The 24,915-nt window shown below is 34.6% G+C and overlaps 1 protein-coding gene across 4 annotated transcripts in view; it reads left to right on the top strand.

The window, feature by feature from the left end:
- The window catches only part of CEP290 (centrosomal protein 290), a 54,447-nt gene that overhangs the window by 25,751 nt on the left and 3,781 nt on the right, over window positions 1-24,915 (top strand). For 2 of the 4 annotated variants that reach the window (XM_071799741.1, XM_071799739.1), the window contains exons 27-51: window positions 696-807; window positions 1,594-1,799; window positions 3,172-3,323; window positions 4,280-4,391; window positions 5,164-5,619; window positions 6,680-6,844; window positions 7,067-7,174; window positions 7,263-7,397; window positions 8,048-8,314; window positions 9,430-9,537; window positions 10,121-10,320; window positions 10,985-11,198; window positions 11,396-11,533; window positions 11,624-11,845; window positions 12,401-12,517; window positions 13,937-14,082; window positions 14,969-15,124; window positions 15,734-15,857; window positions 16,414-17,052; window positions 18,098-18,232; window positions 18,475-18,561; window positions 20,810-20,974; window positions 21,323-21,445; window positions 21,758-21,918; window positions 24,753-24,894. In XM_071799741.1, the coding sequence (XP_071655842.1) occupies window positions 696-807; window positions 1,594-1,799; window positions 3,172-3,323; window positions 4,280-4,391; window positions 5,164-5,619; window positions 6,680-6,844; window positions 7,067-7,174; window positions 7,263-7,397; window positions 8,048-8,314; window positions 9,430-9,537; window positions 10,121-10,320; window positions 10,985-11,198; window positions 11,396-11,533; window positions 11,624-11,845; window positions 12,401-12,517; window positions 13,937-14,082; window positions 14,969-15,124; window positions 15,734-15,857; window positions 16,414-17,052; window positions 18,098-18,232; window positions 18,475-18,561; window positions 20,810-20,974; window positions 21,323-21,445; window positions 21,758-21,918; window positions 24,753-24,894 (4,590 nt within the window). The remainder of the gene's footprint in view (window positions 1-695; window positions 808-1,593; window positions 1,800-3,171; window positions 3,324-4,279; window positions 4,392-5,163; window positions 5,620-6,679; window positions 6,845-7,066; window positions 7,175-7,262; window positions 7,398-8,047; window positions 8,315-9,429; window positions 9,538-10,120; window positions 10,321-10,984; window positions 11,199-11,395; window positions 11,534-11,623; window positions 11,846-12,400; window positions 12,518-13,936; window positions 14,083-14,968; window positions 15,125-15,733; window positions 15,858-16,413; window positions 17,053-18,097; window positions 18,233-18,474; window positions 18,562-20,809; window positions 20,975-21,322; window positions 21,446-21,757; window positions 21,919-24,752; window positions 24,895-24,915) is intronic. The other 2 variants (XM_071799743.1, XM_071799747.1) reach the window with 2 other exon arrangements.

Genomic DNA, 24,915 nt, shown 5'->3' with positions numbered 1-24,915 from the left:
CTGATTGGGAACAGGTAGTTGCATTTTTGTTAGCAAAAGAATGAATGATTCCTTCTCTATTTTATGAAATTGTGTGTGACAACTTGCATTGCGTATTTCTGCAATTTCACAGAGCTAGAGAATCATTTATCAACAGCAAATGAAAAATGTGTTTAGAATATTAGAAATTCAACATTTATATGAAGGATTCAATTTGTTTTACTGGTTAATGTGGAAATTTGTGTTTCTCTTTGGAGGAGTGAAGGAACATGTACAAAACTACTGTTCAGCATCATATTAGTTGCCTAGAAGTGCTAAATGGAGCATATGATCTGTCTCAAACATGCATTTATATGCAAGATGAAATATCCTGTGTGGGATGAAAAATCCTCGAGAAGTGCTTCTTTCTTTCCCACTGTTAATGGGATGTTTAGTATGACAAACATAGATTTCTGAATCTAATTCCAGACACTCTAGGAATCACAGTCACTGATGATAAGTATTCTCAGTAATGCTAATTGACAGTAAGGTACAACATAGAAAACCAAGACTAGCATTTTTACGCTTAGGAGGAAACCACTTCTGTTGCCATATATGTACATTATGGCTTGTGTTTCTGTGTAAAATCTATTAATTTCTGAGATTTTATAGGTACTGAACATCAAGTCCATTACAGTTAAATAGTTTGCTGTTATGTTGCAAATTTTGTTATACAGCGTGAGAATGAATCATTGAAAACACAGATAAATTCATTGAATAAGGAACTGGAGATCACGAAAGAGAAACTTCACACTGTAGAACAGGCTTGGGAACAGATGACTAAACTGGGCAAGTATGAAAATTATATTGCAATGTTAAAAATCAAATGGTATGTCCGGTATAAAAGTACTATTTTTAAAACATTTTAAAATTCATGTATCTTAAAGAACAAAATAAAAAGTCAAAACTATTTTTCATCTTTCATTAATGGTCTAAAATTTTTTTTGTGATTTTTTTTTTTTTTTGTATTTGATAAATATTATTTATCTGTTTGACCAAAACCAACTTTGCTGACTTCCTCTGGAAACTGTTCCACCTTGACATTTCTTGGGTTACTGGCTCAAGGGTTTAAAAGCTGGAACTTGTAAAGTAACGTCACCTGATTTTTTTTTATTTTTTAATAGGGTGCAATGTGTTCCGACTTGACTATCAGTCAAAGTACTTCATATGTTCTCAGGAAAATTTATTTTTCCTGGGTTCACGCTCTGTAACAAAGCATTTTTTTCTTATAGCTGGGGCTTCTTTGTGTACAGTTTACATTCCCATTATTCAAGAATTCACCTACATCTGTTTCTTTTACAGTTTTAAAATTAAATTTCCTGAAGATTTTTCAGCTGAATTAAATATATATGCAGATATAGCCATTTATAATTAATAATAATATTTAATTCAAATTAGATACCTTTCAAGCATGTAATAAGGCAAGATAGTCATGCTTGCAGTTTAAAAAAATAATACAGGTGTTTTGATACAGTTTATCTGACAAAGTAGATCTCATGTTCTTTTTCATGGTGCACATAATTTCATAGTTGAATCAACTTGCGTATTTCCTAATTTAAATATTTTTTAATGTAGGGGATGACAATGCCATGGACAAAGCCACAAAAGCAATAACCAACAGTGAAATTTCGTCCATTTCTAAGAAAATCACAATGTTGGAAATGAAGGAACTAAATGAAAGACAGAGAGCAGAACATTCGCAACGAATGTATGAACATTTAAGGAACACTGTAAAGCAAATAGAAGAACGTAATTTTGAATTGGAAACAAAATTTGCTGAGGTAAATCTATTGAGGCTTTACAACATAATCTAACACATCTTAAAAACATATTTTTGGGCTTTTCAAAAAGGATTAATCTCTTTTGTATCACAACTGGCAAATAAGCTTATGGTGCAAAACATAGCTGTCTTTAAGAGCTGCAATTCTGCATGCAGAGGACATTTGTAAAAAATATAACTGATTTGTCAGCAGTTTATTTCAACTATTAGTTAATCTCTACAAAACACATGATAGTTTGCTAGTTTTCCAGCAGACTGCTAGAAAAAGTCTGTTCTTGACCTGTTTTTTGGTATCCTAATTCGTATGATCCCTTTTCTGCTAATTTTCCCTTAATTACCAATGATTCAAAAAATGTTAGACCTTTGCATGCCTTGTGCAAATTATATGATTCTGTTACAGACTGGCCATGTCCTCTGTCACATGACAAACTTTATCTATAATACAGGAATAGAAATTGCATGCCATCGAAGCTGATGGTCTTCAGTATTCCTGTTGTATCTGTCTTAAATCTTGTTAGATGTTTTTGTCCCCACTATTGGTATTTCAAGTTTGTTCCATAAATTAATTATTTAATTGTAGGAGACTTTATTATAATTTCCAGCCTAAATTTATTTATATGTAGTTGTACACATTTGTTCTTGTATTGGTACTGGCCTATAATTTAAACACAAGGGATAAAAAAGAAGTTACTTTGGCAGGAATGTTGATAGATTGTATTCATTTCCCCATCCTTGTGCTTTGCTAGTGTTCAGCCTAGCTATTTTAGCTTGCAATTATCTGGACTTCTCATTTCTCTACTGTTTTACTAGTGTTTGTTACACTGTTTTGATTTGAAATAATTTGGGACATGGCCTAACTGAAACTGTGTAAAGCTTTTCAGTGTCAGTATCATTAAATATGAAAGTTATTTTTAGAAAGAACAAAAGAAGTACACTATTATGAGTCTGTCACTTATGACTTGTATTTGTGTTGCCAGTCCTGGTATGCTAGATAGTATGTAAATATATAAGACTGTTAATTCCCTAAAGAGTTTACAGAGTTTATTTTTTCTTTTCTACTTATTTTAGTGTAACAGCAAACTATTGCGGTATTAGTTTTAAGAAAATTCATTCATAAAAATTGTGTTTAATTTAGAATCCTGTTGTGTGCCAGCCTTTGTATATGTTCCTGTGTGTATGCAGTGCTGCAAACAAAAAGATGTTTAAGCAAAGAGGAAAGGAAATTGTTTTTCGAACACAGCTGAACAATGTTTTGTAATGACTGAAAAGAAAAAGATACTTTTGACACTGCTTTTTCTTTGCAGGGTTGGGAATAATTGTGTGCTTAGGATACTATTTTGTTTGTTTCTGGTTTTGTTTTTTTTTTTTTTAAGCTCACCAAAATCAACCTTGAGGCACAGAAACTGGAGCAGGAATTAAGAGATGAACTGTCAAAGAGTGTAAGTAAGGCAGTAAGTGATGCAGATAGGCGACAAATTATGGACCTAGAGAAGCGTGAGATGGAGCTCAAGATTGAAGTATCAAAGTAAGTGTTGAAGTAACAGATTTTGAAAGCAGTGTGTTTGGCAGCATGCAAAAATGTAGGCTATATAGGTTTATGTAATATGCTACTTGTATATTACTAACAGATAGTTTTCAATACCTGATTTTTTTGGCATTTATATATGCCCAATTTAGAGTTGAAAATTAAGCATTCAATTCATTACTATAAAGAAAGTAATTTGCTTCATTTTGATTTAAACAAGTAATTAAGTGCTGGCCTGGATAGGCATGGGTAAGTGTGCACTTACATAGCTATTACTAGTATTTTAAAACTAAATAATTAACGTTTATTTTGTTTCTGTGCCACAGCCTCTCTTAAATGTATGAAAATCCCAGAAATTGGAAAGCAATCCTTACTTTCAAAGGGTCACATATATCTTGAAGGTTAAACTGCAGTGGGTTTTGGTTTGTTTTGCTTTTTCCATTTACTTAGAGGAACTTCATATGCATAAATTGAAAAACTGACCTTTTTAGGTATGTTGGATATTGACATTTGTCTTCAAGTAAATAAACATATTAGATTCCTAAAACAGCAAAGTCTATGGGGATATTTGCAGTGATTTTTGACACTGAAAATAAGTGATTAGACTTGGGGAAGCAAGCTTTTGAGCATTTATGTCCTGAAGTGAGAGAGAAGTAGAAGACAGAGATGCTTAGTTCAGGTAAAAACAATGGCACTGTTTTCCTAGAGTAAGTTACTGCTGGCAAACTTCTGGATAACTTACACGAGTATGTCCTGTGAAAAATTTGAATAGCAATGCAGAAGAATTTTCGTAACCAGGATGCTGAGTAGTAGAGAAATGTGTGCTGAAAAGAGCAAAGTCTTCAAATGTTTGCTATGAGGAAACATACTAAGCATCTTTTCTTAGCGTGTTATATGTAGAAAAAATAAGTTATTCAGTGGTTTCAAGTGATGGATACTCTTGTCTTCTCTGCAAGGTTAAGAGAACTATCTGATGTAGCAAAAATGCAAGTTGAAGCTCTGGAGGCACGACAGCAATACAGAGATAAAGAAGTGGAATCTCTTAGAATGCAAATTTTAGACTATCAGGTAAAATTCAGCCTTTATTAACACTGCAGTTTGGATTTTTTTGCAGTTTGGAGTGAGAAGAAATTAAGTAATCTTACAATTAATTAGAAAAATGCAAAAGCATTCCAGAAGAATTTTAGGAAGCTGGCCCTTGCAGTGGCTTTACCCTTTCAAGAGTTCTGTATTCCATGAATTATTCCTGTCTCCATTTTTTCCATTTCTAGCTGTACAGCTATTACAGATCCTGAGCTTTTTTTCACTGTTATTTAGGTAATATTTATTTCAATATGATTAATAGCTCATGGTCAATATTTAAATGTAATATCAGAAAATATTTATTGTTTTTTATAAGATAAGCTATGACTTGTAAATCTCAAAGATTTGCAGCAGACTTGTTATATTACTTTTTATTAGCTGAAACGATTGTTTGTGATTTGTTTCCATGTTCTAGAATAATTTGAATCCCTAGATATAACACTCCTGCCAGTTTTTACGTTACTATATTATCTAAGTTTAGGTTTACATTTCTTCTTCATTTCCTGGTATTTTGAAATGATACAATTTTTAAGATGAGTATCTGAAAAAGTGTACTTCTAAAATGTGACTGTAGGAACAACAACACGGAAAAAAAAAAAGCTGGGTTTAGAGACTAATTGTTGCTCTTATCCATGGAATAAAATACATGCAATGTATTTATAAAATAAAAAATTAGTAGCTTGTTTTTACTTACATATACACTGCATTAACATATTCAAAATTAAAAATAAATTTGTTCTATTTATTTTGTTCTTAGGCACAGTCAGATGAAAAAGCAGTTATTGCAAAACTGCATCAACACATCATGGCCCTTCAAGATAGTGAATCTGTTGCTGTAGGCAAATTGGAGACACTTAAATTGAAACTACAGAAGATGGAGATCCATAATCTACGTTTAGAGCAGAAGCTTGATGAGAGGGAGCAAGCCTTATATTTTGCCCGAATGGAAGGAAGAAACAGAGCCAAACATCTACAACAGACAGTTCAGTCTTTGCGGCGGCAGTTTAGTGGTGCTCTGCCTTTAGCACAGCAAGAAAAATTCTCTAAAACAATGATTCAGCTACAGAATGACAAACTGAAGATCCTGGACGAAGTTCAGCATGCCCAGGAGGAGCGTCGAAATGCAGAAAACAGAGCTTTAGAGATGGACTTAAAGCTGAAGAGTTTAGAAGAATTAGTAAGTGCATTGAAGGATACAAGAGGAGCTCAAAAGGTTTGCTACTTAACAACTTTGAATAGCTTTGTTCATCTGATCTGCTTTTAAATTCACTAAATGTATTTTAATGTAGAACTTAATGCTTTCAAAATACACTTTGTTAGAATATGACAGCTATCATTTTTTGGTTTCGTATTTTAAAAATGAATACATCATTAGTTATTTGTCCTCTAAAAGTCAGCACAGTCAGATATACTAATTTTGTGCCAAATTAAGTGGCATAGGAAGTAGAGTCTAACTAGGAATTCAGTTATATTAAATTGAATTAAATTATAAGTTGAATTAAATTATGTATGACATTAAATTAAACAGAGGGTAGCATTCTGAAAGTTCTGTTCCATGAGCTTACATTGAAATCTTCACTACAAATCCATGTCTTTTGAAATAAATCTAGGGGCAATAATATAAGCATCATGATCAGAAATGTTATTATACTCATGTAATTCTACTTAATCATCTTTTGCTATTGTAAACAATGTTGCCTTGAAATTTTAGTAAGGGCTTTTCACTTCTCTTCCAGATCACTGTGTATTACATTATGCGGTTTTACCTGTCATGGCTAAAGATGTCTGTCTGTAAGCAGTGGCATGTTTTAGCTTTAAGCCAGTTTTCAAATGTTTTTCTAGGGCATTTTGACATATATATGTCTGTTACTCTTAGTAGATGTTCATTTTTTAATACGTACTGGTTTTAATCATTTTGAAAATCTTTTGCTTTTTAGAAAAGTCAACCAAACTTGCATGCTTTTTTTGTTCAGTCTGAGCAGATGCATAGGGTATAGCTTAGTTAGGTGGTCAGAAAATTATTTGCAATGCACTTCTCTCAGTGTAGGGGAAACCTGTTGCCTTTCCAGTTGTCTGCTGCACTTTGCAGTCATTCCTCTTGCAGTTCCATACTCTTGCCAGGCCTCCTTGCTCAAGAAGCAGCTTAAAAAGGCAGAACCCTTTTTCTTCTGCTTGGATGGATAAGTGTCATAGTGCCTCAAAGTCAAAGAGTGTAGCTGCATCTAGCTGGCCTGTGAGTTTGGTAAATATAATAGTGTACCATTCATTATTAGGTAATTGAATGGCATATGAAGATGGAGGAACTCCATCTGCAGGAACTTAAGCTCAATCGAGAATTAGTCAAGCAAAAGGAAGAGGTGAAGTATTTGCACAATATAATCTCTGAATATGAACATACGATCAACAATCTGGAAGAAGAAATTGTGCAGCAGAACAAGGTATGTATTTCTGCATGCTACTTGAGAAACAGCCTATTCCTTATTTCACTAAGTGATTTTAAAAAGAAAGATTCTTCCTAGTAAGTGTTTAACATAGATGTTTCTATCTTGGTTCCATTTGAATATTTTACATTTTAGTGGCTTTTTTTTTCCTCTTTAAGTTGGTTATAAAATTCCCATTGCTATCAATAAATAAAATATCTTTATCAAACTTTCATTCAGTTTCATGAGGAAAGGCAAATGGCTTGGGACCAGAGGGAAGTCGAACTGCAGCGGCAATTAGACCTGTATGATCATCAACAAAATGAAATACTTAGTGCAGCTCTAAAGGTACATGCAGTGAATTGACTAAAAATAGACTCATAGGCACTTTTTTTAGAGCTTTCAGAATTACATTAATATGAATCTTTCTGTGCAGTTAGAAGAGGCTACAGGATCAGTTCCAGACCCAAATCTGCCACTCCCACAACAGCTGGAGTTGGCTTTGAGAAAGATTCGGGAGCATATTCAAACAATCCTGGAAACCAGGGCAACCTGCAAATCACTGGAGGAGGTAATTAAATGTATAAATTATCATATAAAGGGACAAAGTTTGTATTTCTATGTCCTTTAATTGTTTTTTTATATAAGAAATATCCTTTTATAAGTGTCACTCAAATGTGTCCAGTCCCTTAGATGCATTTAACACAGAGAAAGTGTAAATTATAAAATCACACCATGACTAAAATGGAATATTTTTCCATTGAGACAAATTATTGGGGAAAATTTCTGAATGTCCTAGAACATTCATTTAGTAGGGTAAGATGCTCTTGCTGTACAAAATTCATCTAGTTAAATTTAGCAAGTGTTAAATTAAATTGAATAAGTAGCACAGCAAAATCCTTTTATCCTGGGTTGCTAAACTGAAATTGTGTTACAGAAGATACTTTGTGGTTCTTACGAAATTTGAAAAACACCAGTTCTAAATTTGGTAGCACAAAATAAGTTGTGTAAGTGTATTATGCCAAGCAAATAATACATAAAGACATGGTAATGATATTCTGGGACTTCATCTAATAGTAATCCTATACAGCCAGAACTGAGTGCAAAATGTTTTGTGTTTATAAGTCCATTTAGACAGATCTTTCTGGTACATCTTTTAAAAAATAAGATGTTTTTTCAGTGTTTGAATTCTGGAAACACAACAATTACCTTTTGTTGCAGAAATTAAAAGAAAAGGAAGCTGCACTGTGGAAAGCTGAACAAAATGTTTTATCAAGAGATAAAGTTATAAATGAACTAAGACTTCGATTACCTGCAACATCAGAAAGAGAGAAAATAATGGCCGAATTAGGCAAAAGAGAAGAGGATCCAGAGTACCATCATGCCATAAAAATTGCTCATCAAACCATTTCAAATATGCAAGCAAGATTAAATCAAAAGGAGGAAGTGTTAAAAAAATACCAACGTTTGCTTGCTAAAGCAAGAGAGGTATTTAAACATTTTGCATAACATTTCTGCCATTTTTACATTGTTTTAGTTGATTCTTTGTTCATCTCATTGCTAGTGAAATCTTAAAAAGTTTCTGACCTCAGAGGTAACAGAACAGAGACAATTAGTAAGCTTTTGTGTAAAAAGTTCATGTAGAATTTTTTATCTTAAAATAGGAGGCATGCTCAGTCAAGAGGGTATGTATATGGATGTCTAGGAATTAAATTAGTGTGACAGGAAGAACATTAAAATTCTGCTGTGGTCTCAGTATATTGTATATTTACATGGGGTTTTCCAGTACTTGCAACAATGATCACTGGACTGCATCTGGTAGTGAACTTGGAAGGTACAGGAAAGACATGCATTTATGGAAAATATGCTTCTTAAAGCATATTTTAAATTGAAGCATATTTTAATGCATAAATCATTTATCTAAGCATAATTTATATTATTTAAGCATACTTTTTATTCTTTATATACTTGAAGCATATTTTAAAGCATAAATCTTGTGTTTAAGAGGTACTTCAAAACTAAACATGCATCAGATTTAGTGTGTTTGGATCAGGAGAGCATTTCCAAAGCAGACTTCTTATCATCTCCACTTAATGTTCTTTGGTTTACACTTGTAGCTATTTCTTCTGGGGGAAATAAAGTTTTTTTTATTTGGAACTAAGCCAGAAGATGGACTCTAAAAATCAGTTTACTGTGTTCTGTCTGATAGCAGACATTCAACCCCCTGAGATCACACTATAGTCCAAAGTAAAGAGACCTGAGAAGTACATAGTCATAGAGGATGAGGACCAACACTAACTGTTTTGCTCTCCAGCTGCTGTCCTGTTGCACCATACTACTTGCTACATAGCTTAAAACTGCAATAGTAGATTTTTTTCCGAATAGCGTTAAAAAGTTTAAAACAACAAAAAAGAAAAAAGAAAAAAAAAAACAACATTTATTATATCAAGAAGAAAAGAATTATAAAAGCTGCCAGAATTAGAGGAAAATTAGGGGAGCAATACCAAGCAATGAGTGAGCAATCAACATGAAGGTAGTCTAGTTTCATGGCTTTCTGGAATAGTGTGCATCAGTAGAGTTACATTTTTGTTTTGAACTCTCAGGAACAAGAGGAAATAGCAAAGAAGCATGAGGAAGACCTTAGAGGGCTACATCAGAAGTTAAATTTGCATACTGACAATTCCCTTGACAAATTCAAACAGACTGCTTTGGTAAGTTGTATGTATTTGTGGGATTAGTGAAGTTGTTCCCAAATACTTAAAATTGTTGGCTAGAAGAACAGTTTTACAGTCAAAAGTAGGTAATAAATGATGAGAGGAAAAATAAATGGGTGGTTGATACACAATTATTTTATTGTTCTTGAGAGAACTTGCAAGAAGTGGATTAGAAGTAAAGTGTAAAAAAAACAAAGTTACCACCTCAGTATATATAAGCATTTTTCATATCATCCTAATTTATGGAGACTTCTAGGAGATAAAGTTATGTTTTGTTTTCTGTTCATTTCATTCAATCTATGGTGGTGTTAAACCAACCCTTTCAATACACATTTTCTCTTGGCTCTTTATGATAAGATGAAACATCTATTTAGCTGGTTATTCTGTGGATTATTAGATGCACAAAGCTCTTTTCAAACCAGTGTGACTCCTTTCTCTGTGAACTAAGAATCACATCTCAGTAAATAAACATTTTAGATATTAATGCTTGGTTATATCCAGGACTGAGTTTAAAATGCATCACTAATGCTTACCTTTAAAGCTTAAAATGTTTATTACAGGTATTTGTTCTGTTTTACAGGAGTTAATGAAAAAGACTTCTTTATCACTTTCCAACAACAAACATCTTCTCCGCCTGGCTGAAATGGAGCAAACTGTAGCAGAGCAGGATAATTCTCTTGCTTCACTTGTTGGAAAATTACAGAAAACATCATCTGATTTGGAGAAACAAAAACAAATTACTTTAATGAAAATCAAAGAGTTTGAAACTATGAGAGCCCAGTAAGTTTTTAGACTCTTAACATAAATCACAATTGGATTTGATTAAATTAATTATGTATTGCTGCTACAGGACTGGTCTATCCAATGGAACGTGTTTTCCTGAATTTCAGATTTAGCTGTAAAAACTGACTCGAGAGTTACTATGGTTGTTAATTGAAAATTATTATTAATCTGTAGCCCTTCATCGGGGCTAATACTGAAAAACTGTGGCTTGGAAAAATGCCTTTCAGTTGTCAGCTTTGTGAAAAAGTATGCAAGGAGTCTTGCTATTAGAGTTGTCTTTATCTTTAAGGTACTCTGATACTTGCTGGTTTGTGGTTTGGATTTTTTTTCTCCTGATACATCCATTTGGGCTTGCTACCTAATAAGTTTAAACTCACAAAAATTTAACGTTTGTTTGAAAGGAGAAAGGTGTGATGCATTCTTTCTCTTAGGGCCAGGAATTAGAATGAACAGTGCTCTAATCTCATTTTGGTGACCTTGAGTAATTTTCATATTAAATGGAGGCCTTCTTTGTTGAGTCAGTCTTTTTTTGCTGTTTCCAAATCTCTGTGTATTTGCTTTAACAATAATTAAAAATATAACAACGTGCCCTTCGTTTTTTATTTGGAATTCACTAACTTAATTGTTCCAGTGTACCCTATTAATGCTTATTTTTTATTAGGCTTCAGGAAAAGCACACAGTAGATGTGGGACATCTAAAAGATGAAGCAAATGAACTGAGGAACGTGTTATCTCAGACGGAGAAGGAATTAGCAAATGTAAAAGCTGAACTAGAGGTTCAAAAGGAAGCAAATAATAGAGCACCCACAGCAAGACTGAAAAACCTGGTGGAACAGCTGAAGAGCCAGTTAGCAATAAAAGAGAAGCAGCAAAAAGTTAGTCAACAAGGATTAATACCTATGTCACATAAACTTTTAATGTTGCTTAATGCTTAAGAACTCTGCATAGTACAGCAGGAGGCAGAATTTAATTGCATCACATAATATTGTAAAATATAGTTGCCTTTTCTTCTTTTGTAATGTTCATATTAGCAGCTTCTTCACTTAAAATAACTTGAATTTATTCTTTCCAGGCTTTGAGTAAAGCACTTCTGGAACTCCGAGCAGAAATGACTGCTAATGCTGAACAGCAGATTATTTCTGCTGCATCACAAAAAGAGGCAAATATGAATGTCCAGGAGATTGTTGACAGAGAAACAAAGGGGCTCACAGTGAGTACGAAGTAATATCATTATATTGCATTGCTGTATTGTTGATAATACTGATTTTGAGAGTTTGCTGTTTTGTTTGTTTTCTTTTAGACACAGATCGAGGAATTAAATAATCAGATTACAAAACTTACAGATAACCTTAAAATAAGTAAAGCCAGGGAAAGTTCTTTATCCGATGAAAGGGATGAGTTGAACCAAGAACTTCAGAGGAAACAAAAAGCATTTGCTAAAATGTTGAGAGAAAAAGACGAAATGGAGAAAGAAAATGAAGAACTGAAGAAACGGATTAAGAGGCTAAGCAGTATCATTCAGGTAGAAGTGATTTTTAAAAATAAGTTTCTGCATAAATGTGCTGGTTTTGAGGGGAAGACAAAGTATTTTGGCAGGCATTGAGAGTTACACTTGATTTAAAAATTTACATTTGTTCATCAGCTGGGTTACATGTGAGCTATTAGCATTTGCTGTTGGAAGCATGCCACAAATAAAAGGAAGACACTGAAAAATACTCGGGTTTTGGAATATGTTTGAAAGAGTCTGAGGAGTTGAATTACTACTTTCAGAGCTTCCTTGAAAATGGAATTTTTTTATCTTCCTGGCTGTCCTTATTTCCCCTTTAAGAAGAAAAGTAAAGGAGTTACAGTAGAATTGTCTCGTTATTTTTTAATTCAGCTGCTTGCTGCTGATTATTCCGTTTAAAATGCAAAGTTATGTTCCAATACTTTAATAATGTGAAGTTTTTTTTTAAAGATCCTTTAGGTTGTAAAATAATTCTACCAATTGGAATTAAACCCCTTATTTTTAAGTGGAGAAGAATACTTAGGTAGTGGTCATTACACTTTAAGTTCGTAAATGTTTGTAATTTTTCAGAGCAAAGCTGATGAACAAAATCTGATAGATGCACTTCAGAAAAAAATTAAAAAGTTGGAAAGTGAACTTGAGAAGAAGTGTGAAGAAACGGGAAAAAAAGGTGTAAGAGAAGACAAGGTATGTGATACCTAGATCATGGTTTTGAAAGATATCATCAGCCTGGGCGTAGGCAATTCAGCTCTCCCTGTTGCATCCGAAAAAAAACCCAAACAACCAAACAAACTTGATCACCAGAAAAGTGGTTTCATGACTGTAACTTCTTCATGTTGCCTGTGATCTTTGTTACTGCTCTTGTTGCTTAGTACTGGTATACTAATGTTTTTCTGCGCTTCTTGTAGAATTAAAGATCAATTACAAATCTTGGAACTAAGATTTTATAGGTAGCAGTGAAATTGATTACGTAGGTGCTGTCAAATGAGTATTTGTGAAATCAATGCAATGATAAAAACATGAAGTACTTAGGAACAAAAATGTGCATCCTAAAAGGGATGATGTCTGTGTAAGTGATTATTCTTCACAGTAGTGTTCTCCACATACAGGAGGTTCTGGGTGATTGGAGGAGCATTCATTTTACCAGTTGTTTGGTTTGGTTTTTCACTTGTTAGTTTACTACTTTGGTAAGTAGTTAGTGGCTTGTCATAGTAATCACAAAGTATACTGGAGTATTATAGCATGCTTTTATAATAACATTAAGACTATTCACGATATTAAATATTATTCTAGAACTGCACTTATGCTTCCAATTAATTGAGACTTTTTAAATACCTGTTGCTTAGTTTCTAGAGTTATTTTTCTCAAACTTGACACGTGTTTTCCTTTTTCCAAGATTTTGCTTTCTCTCTGTCCCTTAGTAGCAGTAACTGTTTAGAATGAAGATGGAGAAGTACAGGGGCCAAATGGAGAAGGGAAAAGTCCAATTAAAAAAAAATTACTTACAGGAATATTGACTGTGATTTTTCAGTAGCCATTTGTCATCATGTAGGCACAGGTTTTAACTGATGGATAATTTATAGTTACCGAATTGTAACTTTACACAGAGATTCCATTTCTCATAGGAAAAATAAACTAAAATGACCAATTGTACAGCTGTGCAGCAAGGGCATATAAACTCCTGGTGAGCTGCAGAAGACAGACGTGCTGTAAACTGGCATAGAAAAACACTTCTTTTTCCTTAGTCTGTCTTCTTTACTAATGTGTATTTCAAAGTTAAAAGATAATTTCACAATTTCATTTCTAATTTCATAAAATATGTCACTCCTTTGTAAAATGAATATTGGAAGCTCAGGAAGAATTCGGTAATAGCATTAAACTGCATCAGCTTTGTACACCAGTCACTACAGCATACTTAAAGTATCCATCTGAGCCTGCTATTTACTTTATAGTAGTAGGGTAAATATTAATAATAATTGCCTGCTATAGCTTCATCAAATTGATAAATTAAGAATATATTATTCTTAGTTTTCTAACATGTTTCCTTATTTGGGTTTAAGAAAATAATTGAAAAATAAATACATTGTTTATGTATGTGCTTCACAGACCTCCAAGGATGAAATAATTAGATGGGAAGAAGGTAAAAAATGGCAAATCAGAATGGAAGGATTGCGGAACAAACTAAGGGAAAAGGAGAAAGAAGCAGATGCTTTAGCCAAACAGTTGAATACATTGAAGGATATTTATACCAAGTGAGTTGGTTTTAATAGATCCAGCTACAAAATGATGACATAAGGGAAATCCAAATATTTTTGCCACGTAATATTTATAACAGGTTGTTATGTTTATAAGATTGATGTCTAGAATTCGACATTGCTATTGAAATTAAAAGGATTAGTTATTTTTCAAGCAGCAAGCTACTCCTCTTGTATGCTTTCACTTGTAGAAGCCAACAAACTTTTTTAGAAGAAAATGTCTCTGAATCAATCTAACTTGAGTCCTTTATTATGCTTCTTGTAGCATTCTGTTATTCTCATGAAATAAATAACAGCTTTATGAAGACAGACTGTTTCTCACCACTGTGTTATTTAATCAGATTGCTAGGATTGGATACTATGCTACTGTGATGTGCAGCGCGACTGAAGTACTGGTGGTTCTAGGGTTATGAGATGGAAGCCTTTAAAAGAAACAACACATGCACAAACCCTCTGCAAATGTTATGTTTGCTTCTGTACAGTAATGGCAGGGTTTTACTAATAAAGGATGCAGAAGAGGAAAAAAACTGTAATGGTGATTGTAGCTGTTATATTGTGGTTTGAAACTGCTCTAAAATGGCATTTATTCATAGCAAGTCTTGCATGAATTTCACATAAAACACAGGCAAGTGGTTTATGACATGCATGATACTGACTTGATGTTCATTGTTTTTTTAGGTTTGGTTTTTAGGTTTTGGTTTGGTTTTGTTTTATTTTTATAAAGCTGTACTGTCCATACAGTCACTTTATTGAACAGAAAGGGGGAGTGGTTCAATGAGCAAATAAATCGCAAATGTGGATTCTTTAAGACAGAACATATTTTCTCCTAAAGAAAACAAGTTAGCTAATAGAGTTTTAAATGTAAATTTACTGGATGTTGCAGGACTGAAAAAGAGAAAATTGGTCTACAGAAGAAAATGAAAACCACTGGTATCACTGTTGACCATGTTTTTGGAATAAGAGCTTCAGAGACTGAAAAAGAACTGGAAGAACTACGAAAACGGAATCTAGATTTAGAAAATGAGGTTGCTTACATGAGGTGAGAGGCATTTTAAAAGAATATATAAAAACTCAAAAATGTAAATGAGAAAAATATCTGTGAAAAGCGATAGTTAGTCTCTGTTAGACCAGCTGATTTAATATGGAAAAAAACAGACAGAAATTGCAAAAATCTGTCTTTAAGCATGTGATGAGCAAACTTCAAGCTACTTGGGAGCAACTGTGCGTGTTCAGAGAATATGCAGCATTGGTTCATTATTCTAGAAAGCTAAATAATATGAAAATTATCTGGCTCCTATTGTGTAAAATTATAATTACAGTTAAGAGTAGGTGAAAGTTACTGGAACTGCTAAATTGTTGTTCAGGAGTATTCTTAATCAAGGTATCCACTATCACAGTGGATAGTGTACTTGAGTAATAGAAGCTGCACACATCTCAAAAGAACAGATTCCTTTTACCAAAGTAAGTACTTTCAATTCATAGGGATTAGTTGCAATAGTGTATATGGCTAACATTGATTTAGAACAACTAGCCCAGTAATACTAGTAATCCAGAAGTTAATGTTTTGGGGTTTTTTTTACCTTAAAGGATGTTTTTCAGCATTTAATATCCATTTGTTTGTTTTGGCTTGATTCATTTTTTGATGTAGGACACAGCAAGCAATGCCTCGAGATTCTGTTGTAGAAGAATTACATTTCAAGAATCAATACCTTCAGGAAAAGCTTCATGTATTGCAGAGACAATGTTCGAGAGAGATATATTCTAGACCCTCGGTAAGTTAATAATGTAACCATATTATGTAGAGGAATTGCACCTACTTAACAAAAATGTGTTATCCAATTGGTATTCTGTGTCATTTAGCTGGTTTTATTTCAGATTATAGTAGTCTAGAACAGGATATGAAATACTCAGCTTTTCAAGTTTATAGAAAACGGAACAAAACAAACCCCAAAACCCCCAAACTTATAGTTTCTGTGTTCTACAGGTAGAAGCTGAAGTATTCATCATCCTAGCATATGTGGAGTAATAGGTGATATATATTTAAAAATATGCGAATCTGCAACTGAAAGACTACTTTTATATTTCATATTGATTGAAAATCTGGGATACTCAGAGTCTTAGGAAATACTGAGCTGCATTTCAGTTACATAAGGTGTTTTAGTTGCAATTTTTACAAGGTTCATTATATTACAAATATTGCATTACTGGGTTGTCTTAATCTTTCAATAAATAGATTTAACAGTGCATTCTAGGTTTCTTTATTTCCTGTTTTGTTTTACTGTCTTCTGCTTTTCTTTCATGCTTCATTCTGTCTTCAACTTGAATCAGAGTACATGTGACCAAACTGAACTGACCAACTCTGTTCCTATCAGTAAACAAAAGTATCTGAGTTCCCTTCAAAGGAAAGCTATTTCCAATAGGGATGAAATCAAACATCATACTAATTATAGAATTGCTGATGGCAGTGAAATAGATGAGGAAGCAGACATGCAAACATGCATAATGCATGATGAAGTCCATGAGGCTACTGCAGATGCAAGCACAGAGGTGTGTCCTGAACAGCATCCTGAAGAGAGTGAGACATGCAAGGACACAGATATTTCTAGGGAAGGACTGAAAAACAAAAATATAACTGATGAAGAGAACTTCAGTGAAAAAGAAGAAAATGTAACCCAACCTGAAAATGGAAAACTTAATGAGGAATTTGAAGAAGAAGAGAGGAAGCAAGAAATACTCAGGCAATCAAATGCTGATGAAGAAGGCGACGTAGAAGAGCCTTATACTGACAGAATGAGCTGCAATCAGTCTGATTCAGGGGAACCTTCTAATCAAGCTAAAGGCTGTGAAGCAGAAAAAAAAAATGTGAATAATGAAATGAATCAACACACTGCAGAGGATAAACATGAAACTTACCCACGTGGTACAGAGGGGGTTGAAACAACTCCAGAATTTTGTGAAATGCCTGAGGTTTGATACTGTAGCAGTCCTCTAGCATTTCTTTCGTATAAATGATGTAGAAATAGAATAGTTTGATCTTGATAATACAGTGGTTTCCTATGCATGGTCTGCAGGGATATTGAAGTAGTCATAAAGCAAACCTTACACTTCCATGACAGGCACGTGTGTCAGCTCACAAGGAAACTACTGCCAATTCTAAAATTGTGTTCCAGAAAGCTTACAAATAATCACAATGATTACAAGCAGGTAGTTAATGACCTCCATTCATTAACAGACTAATGACGTTTTATTGCTTACATTAAGAAAAAAATATGCTTTCGGGAAGCAAATACTTTATTTCTGTCATTATTAGTGAATAATTAGTGGACCATGTGGTTAATTCCATGGTTACATAAGTAAAAACTGCTGATTACTATATCATCAAAAGATTTTACTCTTTACTAGTCAAGCATAATAATTTACCATATACTTCTGATTGGAATTGGCAACATAAGGCATGCTAAGCACTTTTATATAATAGAAACTACTAGCCTCCATGGATAAAGACTTAAGATTATGGGAACCAACAGACTAAGAATTAGAGTTATATACTACTGAACTAGAGTTATATACTACTTCTCCTGCCTTGCTCTGTAATCTGTTTGACTTCAGTGAAACTCCTTATGCCATATGTACTATTTAATAAACAGATCAGAATATGTCCTTAAAATTAGATGCTGTTCCCAGGTACAGTATCACAGCTTGGTACACTGAGTAGCTTTTTTTCTCTTTTAGACTTTGAGATTTATTTCTACGCAATAGTTTGAGAGTTAGTTTTGGTTTGACAAAATTTTTACTCATTTATACTGATATGTAAACATCTCTTAAATGTTAAGCAAGTTTAGAAAATGTAAGAGGAGCTAGAGCAGATTAGATCATAACTGGTGACACAACTGTCATCAATTTTGTTTCTGTGAAAAATACTAATTCTCTGTTGCTCTTTATCAGCTACAACTGATATAATGAATGGTGCATTATTTCTTCATAATAATTTTTTCTCCTCCATTTTCTCAAGACATCAGGAATAGGATCAGATGATCAATATCGAAGAGAACAAGAGGTTTTCAAGGAAAATTTAAGATTGTCATCTGAAAACGTTGAGCTCAGATTCCAACTAGAGCAGGCCAGTAGAGATCTGCCAAGACTAAAGGTAACATCTTTAGTACCCTTTACCCTGACACAGGCTAGGGGATTGCTTAAAGACAAATTGGTATCTTTTCTGTACACACTGTAAGTTTTTAATGTTTTTTATGGAAGAAGGTTGAATGGCTGGTAGAAACAAAGAAAAATGTCTTTTTCCTTACATTTTTCAAAGTAAATCAATTGTAATTTTGTTACTGTTCACCTCAATTTGAAATCTAAATAAACTGCTTCTTACTTTGTTTTTTTTAGGACCAAGTAGGGGACTTAAAAGAAATGTGTGAACTTCTCAAAAAAGAGAAAGCAGAGGTTGAACGAAAGATGGGCAGCATTAGAGGGGTGAGTATTATAATGGCATTTTTCATCATAATGAAACCAAAACATTGAAAAAAAAATATTTCATAAATATTTCAATAAAGCTAAATTATTAATTATATGTAAAATGAAAATTATATTCATGTAACTATGTAATAGTTACAGCTTTGTTTTAAAAGATAGGATTTTGATTTGATGCAGATGTTATTATAGGAAGTGTGAATTATTGTTAGTTTTTTATTTGTTGTACTATGCAAGATGACATAGTTAAGTTTTACCCTAGCTACTGTCAGCTACTTTAATAGAGCAGTATTTCAGAAATTACAGGAAAAAGAAGGCTTCCACAGTGCCCAGCATCTCTCTTGCCACTAAGTTGTCAAACTCTTTGTGTGACCTTTTAGAGGAAGCTGATTTCATAAAAGCTCTTCAGTGCCTTCCTAGCTTTTTCAATGTACAAGGAAAACAGGTTCTACTTCTGAGTACCTGCAAAATATTCTATATTTCCCATTCTTTTATTTGTACCTTGCATGGACTGCTTGTGTATCTGCCAGTCTCTTATGCAGTGGTAGTTTTTGGATAAGGAAATTCAGCTTATAAAACTGTTCCATGCAAAGCTTTTGAGGAAGCAGCAAATTCTGACTCTTCCTCCCTTTTCAGGCACTAAGATCTGACAAAGGTTTTTGTTTAACTTTGCCGTGTACCAGCACAAACCTGATCCTTACAGTTATTTTAGAGAAGAATAAGTCATTTTTACTTCCAAAACTTGCTTGCTATATAGGTTTATGTAGGGCTCCAGGGAGTAAAATCTTCCCCATTTTCCACTGTACTGTGCTCCTTAACTTTGTAGAAAGAAAAGAAGGTACTTCATGGGCCCAGAACTGGTAACAGTGGCATCTTTAAATTTTTATCACTGAGGAAAACAGTTGCTACATAGATGATGAGAAAATAAATGTATTTGAACACACTTCAACGTAGAATCATAGAAGCATGGAATCGTTTTGGTTGGAAGAGACCCTCACGATCATCAAGTCCAACCATAACCTAACTCTAGCACTAAACCATGTCCCTAAGAACCTCATCTAAATGCCTTTTAAACACCTCCAGGGATGGTGACTCCACCACTTCCCTGGGCAGCCTGTTTCAATGCCTGACAACCCTTTCCAGGAAGAATTTTTTCCTAATATCCAATCTAAACCTCCCCTGGTGCAACTTGAGGCCATTTCCTCTTGTCCTATCAGATGCTACTTGGGAGAAGAGACCAACACCCTCCATGCTACAGCCTCCTTTCAGGTAGTTGCAGACAGCGATAAGGTCTCCCTTCAGCCTCCTTTTCTCCAGGCTGAACAGCCCCAGTTCCTCAGCTGCTCCTCATCAGACTTGTGCTCCAGACCCCTCACCAGCTTCATCGCCCTCCTCTGAACTATCTCTAGTATTTCAATGTCCTTGTTATAATGAGGGACCCAAGACTGAACACAGTATTCAAGGTGCAGCTTCACCAGTGCTGAGTACAGTGACACAATCACTTCTTTAGTCCTGCTGGCCGCAATATTCTTTATGCAAGCCAGGATGTTGTTGGCTTTTTTGGCCACCTGGGCACACTGCTGGCTCATATTCAGCCGGCCGTTAATCAGCACCCCCAAATCCCTTTCTGCCAGGCAGCTTTCCAGCCACTCTTCCTGGAGCCATCTTTTCTACCTCTTAAATGCACCTAGTGAAAGAAGAAAAATAGAGAAATTACAATCTTTTTTTCCCATATTTATTTATCACCCTGCAAAGACAATAAATATCTTGGGAAAGGGAGATTTACTCATTGTTTAAGATGTAGTTTTTCTCTCACTTTTATGCAGCAGAAGTATGGTTGCTAAAAAAGGGCCCTGTTTTCCTCCTTTCTTCCCCCCCACACACCCCAACAGTATGAGCATTCAAGTAATTGCATGGCCTGTTGGATCAGGGAATTGCTCTACAAGACAAGCTAAAATAAAAAGTGGTAGTTTATTTTCCTAATGTTTCAGTTTAGTTCATGAAGTACAGTGGATTTTGAACTAGCTGCACCTTTGTTGGATAACACAGAAAATGAAGGAGCTTTGGGGGTGAATATATCATTTTGGGGAGCTAAGTATGCATGAAACTTTAGGGTTCAAGACACACCAAAAATATAACATCTTTTTAATAAATATAAATTGCAATGATAAAATAAGTGATGAAGTAAGATTTGGAGTATCTCAGAATGTTAAATTGAACTGTTTACTTTTTTTTTCTTCCCTTTCTATAGGCTGGTAGAAGTGGAAAGACAGTCCCAGAATTGGAAAAAACAATTGGTTTGATGAAAAAGGTTGTAGAGAGAGTCCAAAGAGAAAATGAAGATCTGAAAAAAACTCCAGCTGTGGTTTCTACTGAGAAATTACTTGGTCTTGAACAGGAAAATGAGAGGCTAAAGGTACTAATTCGTCTCCAATAACTATATTTAGACAGCAGTTTATATGCAAGTTAGTAGTAAAACAGAGCAGCAAGCTTGTTGTTGACATTGATTGGCATGAAAAAGTGTTTTAAAAACACCAAATAAATATGAAACGTGTAGAACACAAAAGTAAAACTTCATTTTAGTATAATGTACTGCATCATTTAGGTAAAGGTACTCTGTACCTTAAGGATATATTTAAATATGTGATGAAATGTTATGTTCACTGTGCTAGGGAGCTGCAACTATGCTGTGCTTAAAAAATGGAAATCTGAAATTTTCTGTTAAGCAAGGTATATGTGTTTTAACAAATTGTTTGATATTTAGTCTGAAATGGAAAAAATGAAACTTAATCTGGAGGGCCAGCTGAATATGCGTTATGAATCTAAAACCAAAGGCATGGAAAAAGTCATTACAGAAAACGAGAGGCTGCGTAAAGAACTGAAAAAGGTATGATCATTGCAATGCATCCCTTTATTTCCATTGGCTACTGGTTGTGGCAAGTGTGTTGTGTGTTTTTTTAATGGTTGATATGGAATGGACACTTTTCTAAGCACTGATACTGCTGTGACATAATTTTTAATATGTGGAGAGGAGACATCCAAGGAGCAGCCCTAGGCACAATTTGGAAGTTGTATCATACTGACCCTGGATGCAGTTTTCCTCTCAGTCAGCACTGACCCTATCTCACCATCTATTTAGATAATCCTGTGCTTCATGTGAGGGTAAGTATTCCATAAATCTTTATTTATTGAACAATAGGAAGCTGACAGTGTGGAGAAGCTACGAATAGCAAAGAATAACTTGGAGATATTAAACGAGAAGTTAACTGTGCAGCTGGAGGAAACCACTAAGAGGCTCAATTTGGCTGAGAGCCAACTGGATGGAGCTGACAGCAAAGCCTGGAAATCCACTCTAACAAGGTAGGAATTGAGAATGAAGTAAGGAAGATAAACACAAGTGTTAATTCCTCTTTAAACATTAGCAAACAAATTAGACCGTCATTTTCATAATTTTCTTTCCTCTTTTGAAGATAGTTTTGGATTATCTGTATTTTATTTTCTGATTCTATGTTAGTATGTTGAATCAGTATCAGTTACTTCCCTCTCTTCTGCAGATTAGCTGTAGACTCCTGGAGTTCTGATGAAAGAAGTATTTTGTGTTCCTTGCTACTTAAATGTCTTGTATTTGTCCCTTGTGGAATAATGTCCGCATTTTTGCAGAACGTAGTATTTCAATACCTTGCCACATGGATGACAATCTCAGCAGCCTGCATTATCCAGCTTGGCTGCATTTGCATCTGCATTTAACCACGTCCATGTGCAGAGGCTGTGTCACAAAACCCACTGGGATTTCTGTACTCCCTGGGACATGTAGGCTTAGCCAAAGATCCTTCATGTGTGTTCTGAAGGCCCTAAAAGCTAACTGCAGTCAGCCAGTTGATTCTGCTGTCTGTAGAAGGGAGAAAATCTTGGAGTTTATCTTTTTCAATATATAAAATGATGTGTGCGAATTGCCATTTCTTAGATTTTTAGATAAAACTCATACTTTGAAATCAGCATCAAAAATCATTTTTGTTTGGTAGTAACAGGAACAACTTTTTACCAATAAGTTATCTGAAAAATACCTATCAGTTGTTTTAAAATTCAGGTATCACTTTTATCAGTCAGTGTGGAATAAACTAAAGAAAACAGCTTTATGACACCAATTTCTGCTTTGCAATGTAGGCGTACATTTTTAATTTATCTGTACTTCTGCAATTAGTTCAGATGCTTTTTCTATGACAACCTACTTATGCTGGAGATCTTAACCCTGCAGCCCAAACAACTTTAATTCCATTCATTTATTTGCTATAGAAGCAAGCTGTTTAGTTCAGTGTTCTGTGGTTTGCTTACAGAAATGATTTTGGCAAAGTAAGTCGCCCCAAAACCACTGCCAGTCCAAAAAGCTTTACCATTACACCCACTTTCAGTAACGAGCAAAGATGCTGGTTATATGTCACACTAGCAAGTTTAATAATTAACAAACTGATACAGAGTTTGCAGTTTGAGGTAAGATACATTCACATGAAACATGCCTGTGATTGATCAAAGTGAATAAGAAAGGAGAGTTTTGCCCCTCTTGATGCAAGAGTTTTTAACTGGATATCATCTCAGAAAAGGACAAGAAAATGAAACTATGCTTATGCTTTTAAGAGAAATAAACAGCCTGCATCCTGTATAAGGATGGAAGAGAGCAAACTTTTGGGAAGAAATACTTAGTCCTGGACTCTCCTGGATGACCTTCAGGAGGAAATAAGATGAAATGTTCCAAAAGTACTCTTCTATAGTTGTAAAGTGGTGGAAGGTATCTACAAAAACAACCTGTGACAGCAATCTGATTAGGGCAGAAAATCAGCTGGACAGGAAAGACACTTGTCTGGTTCCATCTTAGGTCAATCACTGTTGAATAGTTTATCTGCTGATGTCCAAGAATTTACCCACTTGCCACTCTTGCACTCCCACAGCATTCTTTGGGGTGTTCTGGTGCTTCTCTGACGTACTGATGTGCCATTTCGCTGAGACTTCAGAAAGCCGTTTCTTTTTTTTAACCTTTCCCCTAAGTATGTAGTGAGGTAAAATGTCTTAATGCAAGGTCAGATTTAGCATAAAGAAGGAGGGCAAACCTGGCTGCCAGCTACAGGAGGAGGAAGAGGCCAGGAACATGCAATGAGGATGGTAGGCCCTTAACAGCTACCATATCTGCTCTAGTAGTTTGAATGCAGTTCTTCTTTTAGTTCTTCACCTCTTTGAAAACATTTCTACTTAGTTAAGTTCATATAGATAGGTAGTTGTGTATAGATAGATTCAAAATATATGGTTGTGCTTAATTGTACTTCCCTACTTCAGCTGGTGTGAATAAACACTTTTATTTGCATTTACTTTAACATGGTTTTAAAGTAAGTTAATAACATTGAGACATTACTAACCTAGAGGAGCTCACTGGGGCACTTCAACATGCAATCCACCTCACCACCAGCACATCTTCCAAAGCCATGTGCATGATAACAAAGTATTTGATAGGGCAGACAAAGGTGTCACCCAAGTGACCCTTGCGAAGGCACTTTGGCAGGTGGCAAGACATTGGTAATTGTATTGCTGTCCCACTTCATATGGGCGACTGGGCTACATGATCTCCAGATCAACATTTCAATGACTCTACAAAAATCTTTTTGTAACCTTGTATGGCTCAATGCAAAACAGAATCCTCCTCAGACTGCTGTTACTCCAGGGTAAACATGAGTTCTTGCAGGACATTTTTGCCATTGGAGTCTTCATCTTCTGTATCTGTATTGGCTCTTTTCTCAGGACATCAATTTATTTTCCATTAATTATTAAATAATAAGAAAAATACTGTCAAAGGTGTGACACTGAAGTAATACCTGACCAATGTGCACACTGGATCAATAAGAGACATGAATGTTTTAAGCAGGCAGTAGTTTGGGGTTCATGTGCAATGCCATGGAAGGATTCCAGTCCGCATTTAATAAAGTGTAGACACAAAGATCCACAAAGGGGTATTCTAAGAGTAAAAACGTATTTTTCATTATGCTTCTTTCACCTGATTTATAAGACCAGTGACTATTTCAAGGCAAATGCCCCCAACATATTTTAGGGTGTATTTTATTGCATTTAATCTCCTAAAGATATTTTAATCTCTATTCCTGCGAAAGTATTAGCTTTTGCTCTTATCTTTTTCTAAATAAAAATATTACCAGGATGCACGAAACTAAGATGAAGGCAATGGAAATGGATATTGCTAAAAAAACCCAAAGCATTACTGACCTTAAACGGCTGCTTCAGGAAGCAACAGAACGTGAACACAATGCTGATAAAAACTTACATGATCTAAAAGAACAAGTGAGTAAAATTTAGCCAGAT

This window comes from Patagioenas fasciata, chromosome 1 (assembly GCF_037038585.1).
Source record: "Patagioenas fasciata isolate bPatFas1 chromosome 1, bPatFas1.hap1, whole genome shotgun sequence".
Lineage (NCBI taxonomy): Eukaryota > Metazoa > Chordata > Aves > Columbiformes > Columbidae > Patagioenas > Patagioenas fasciata.
The sequence above is the reverse complement of the archived record's forward strand: the minus strand, read 5'-3'. Positions and strand labels throughout refer to the sequence as shown.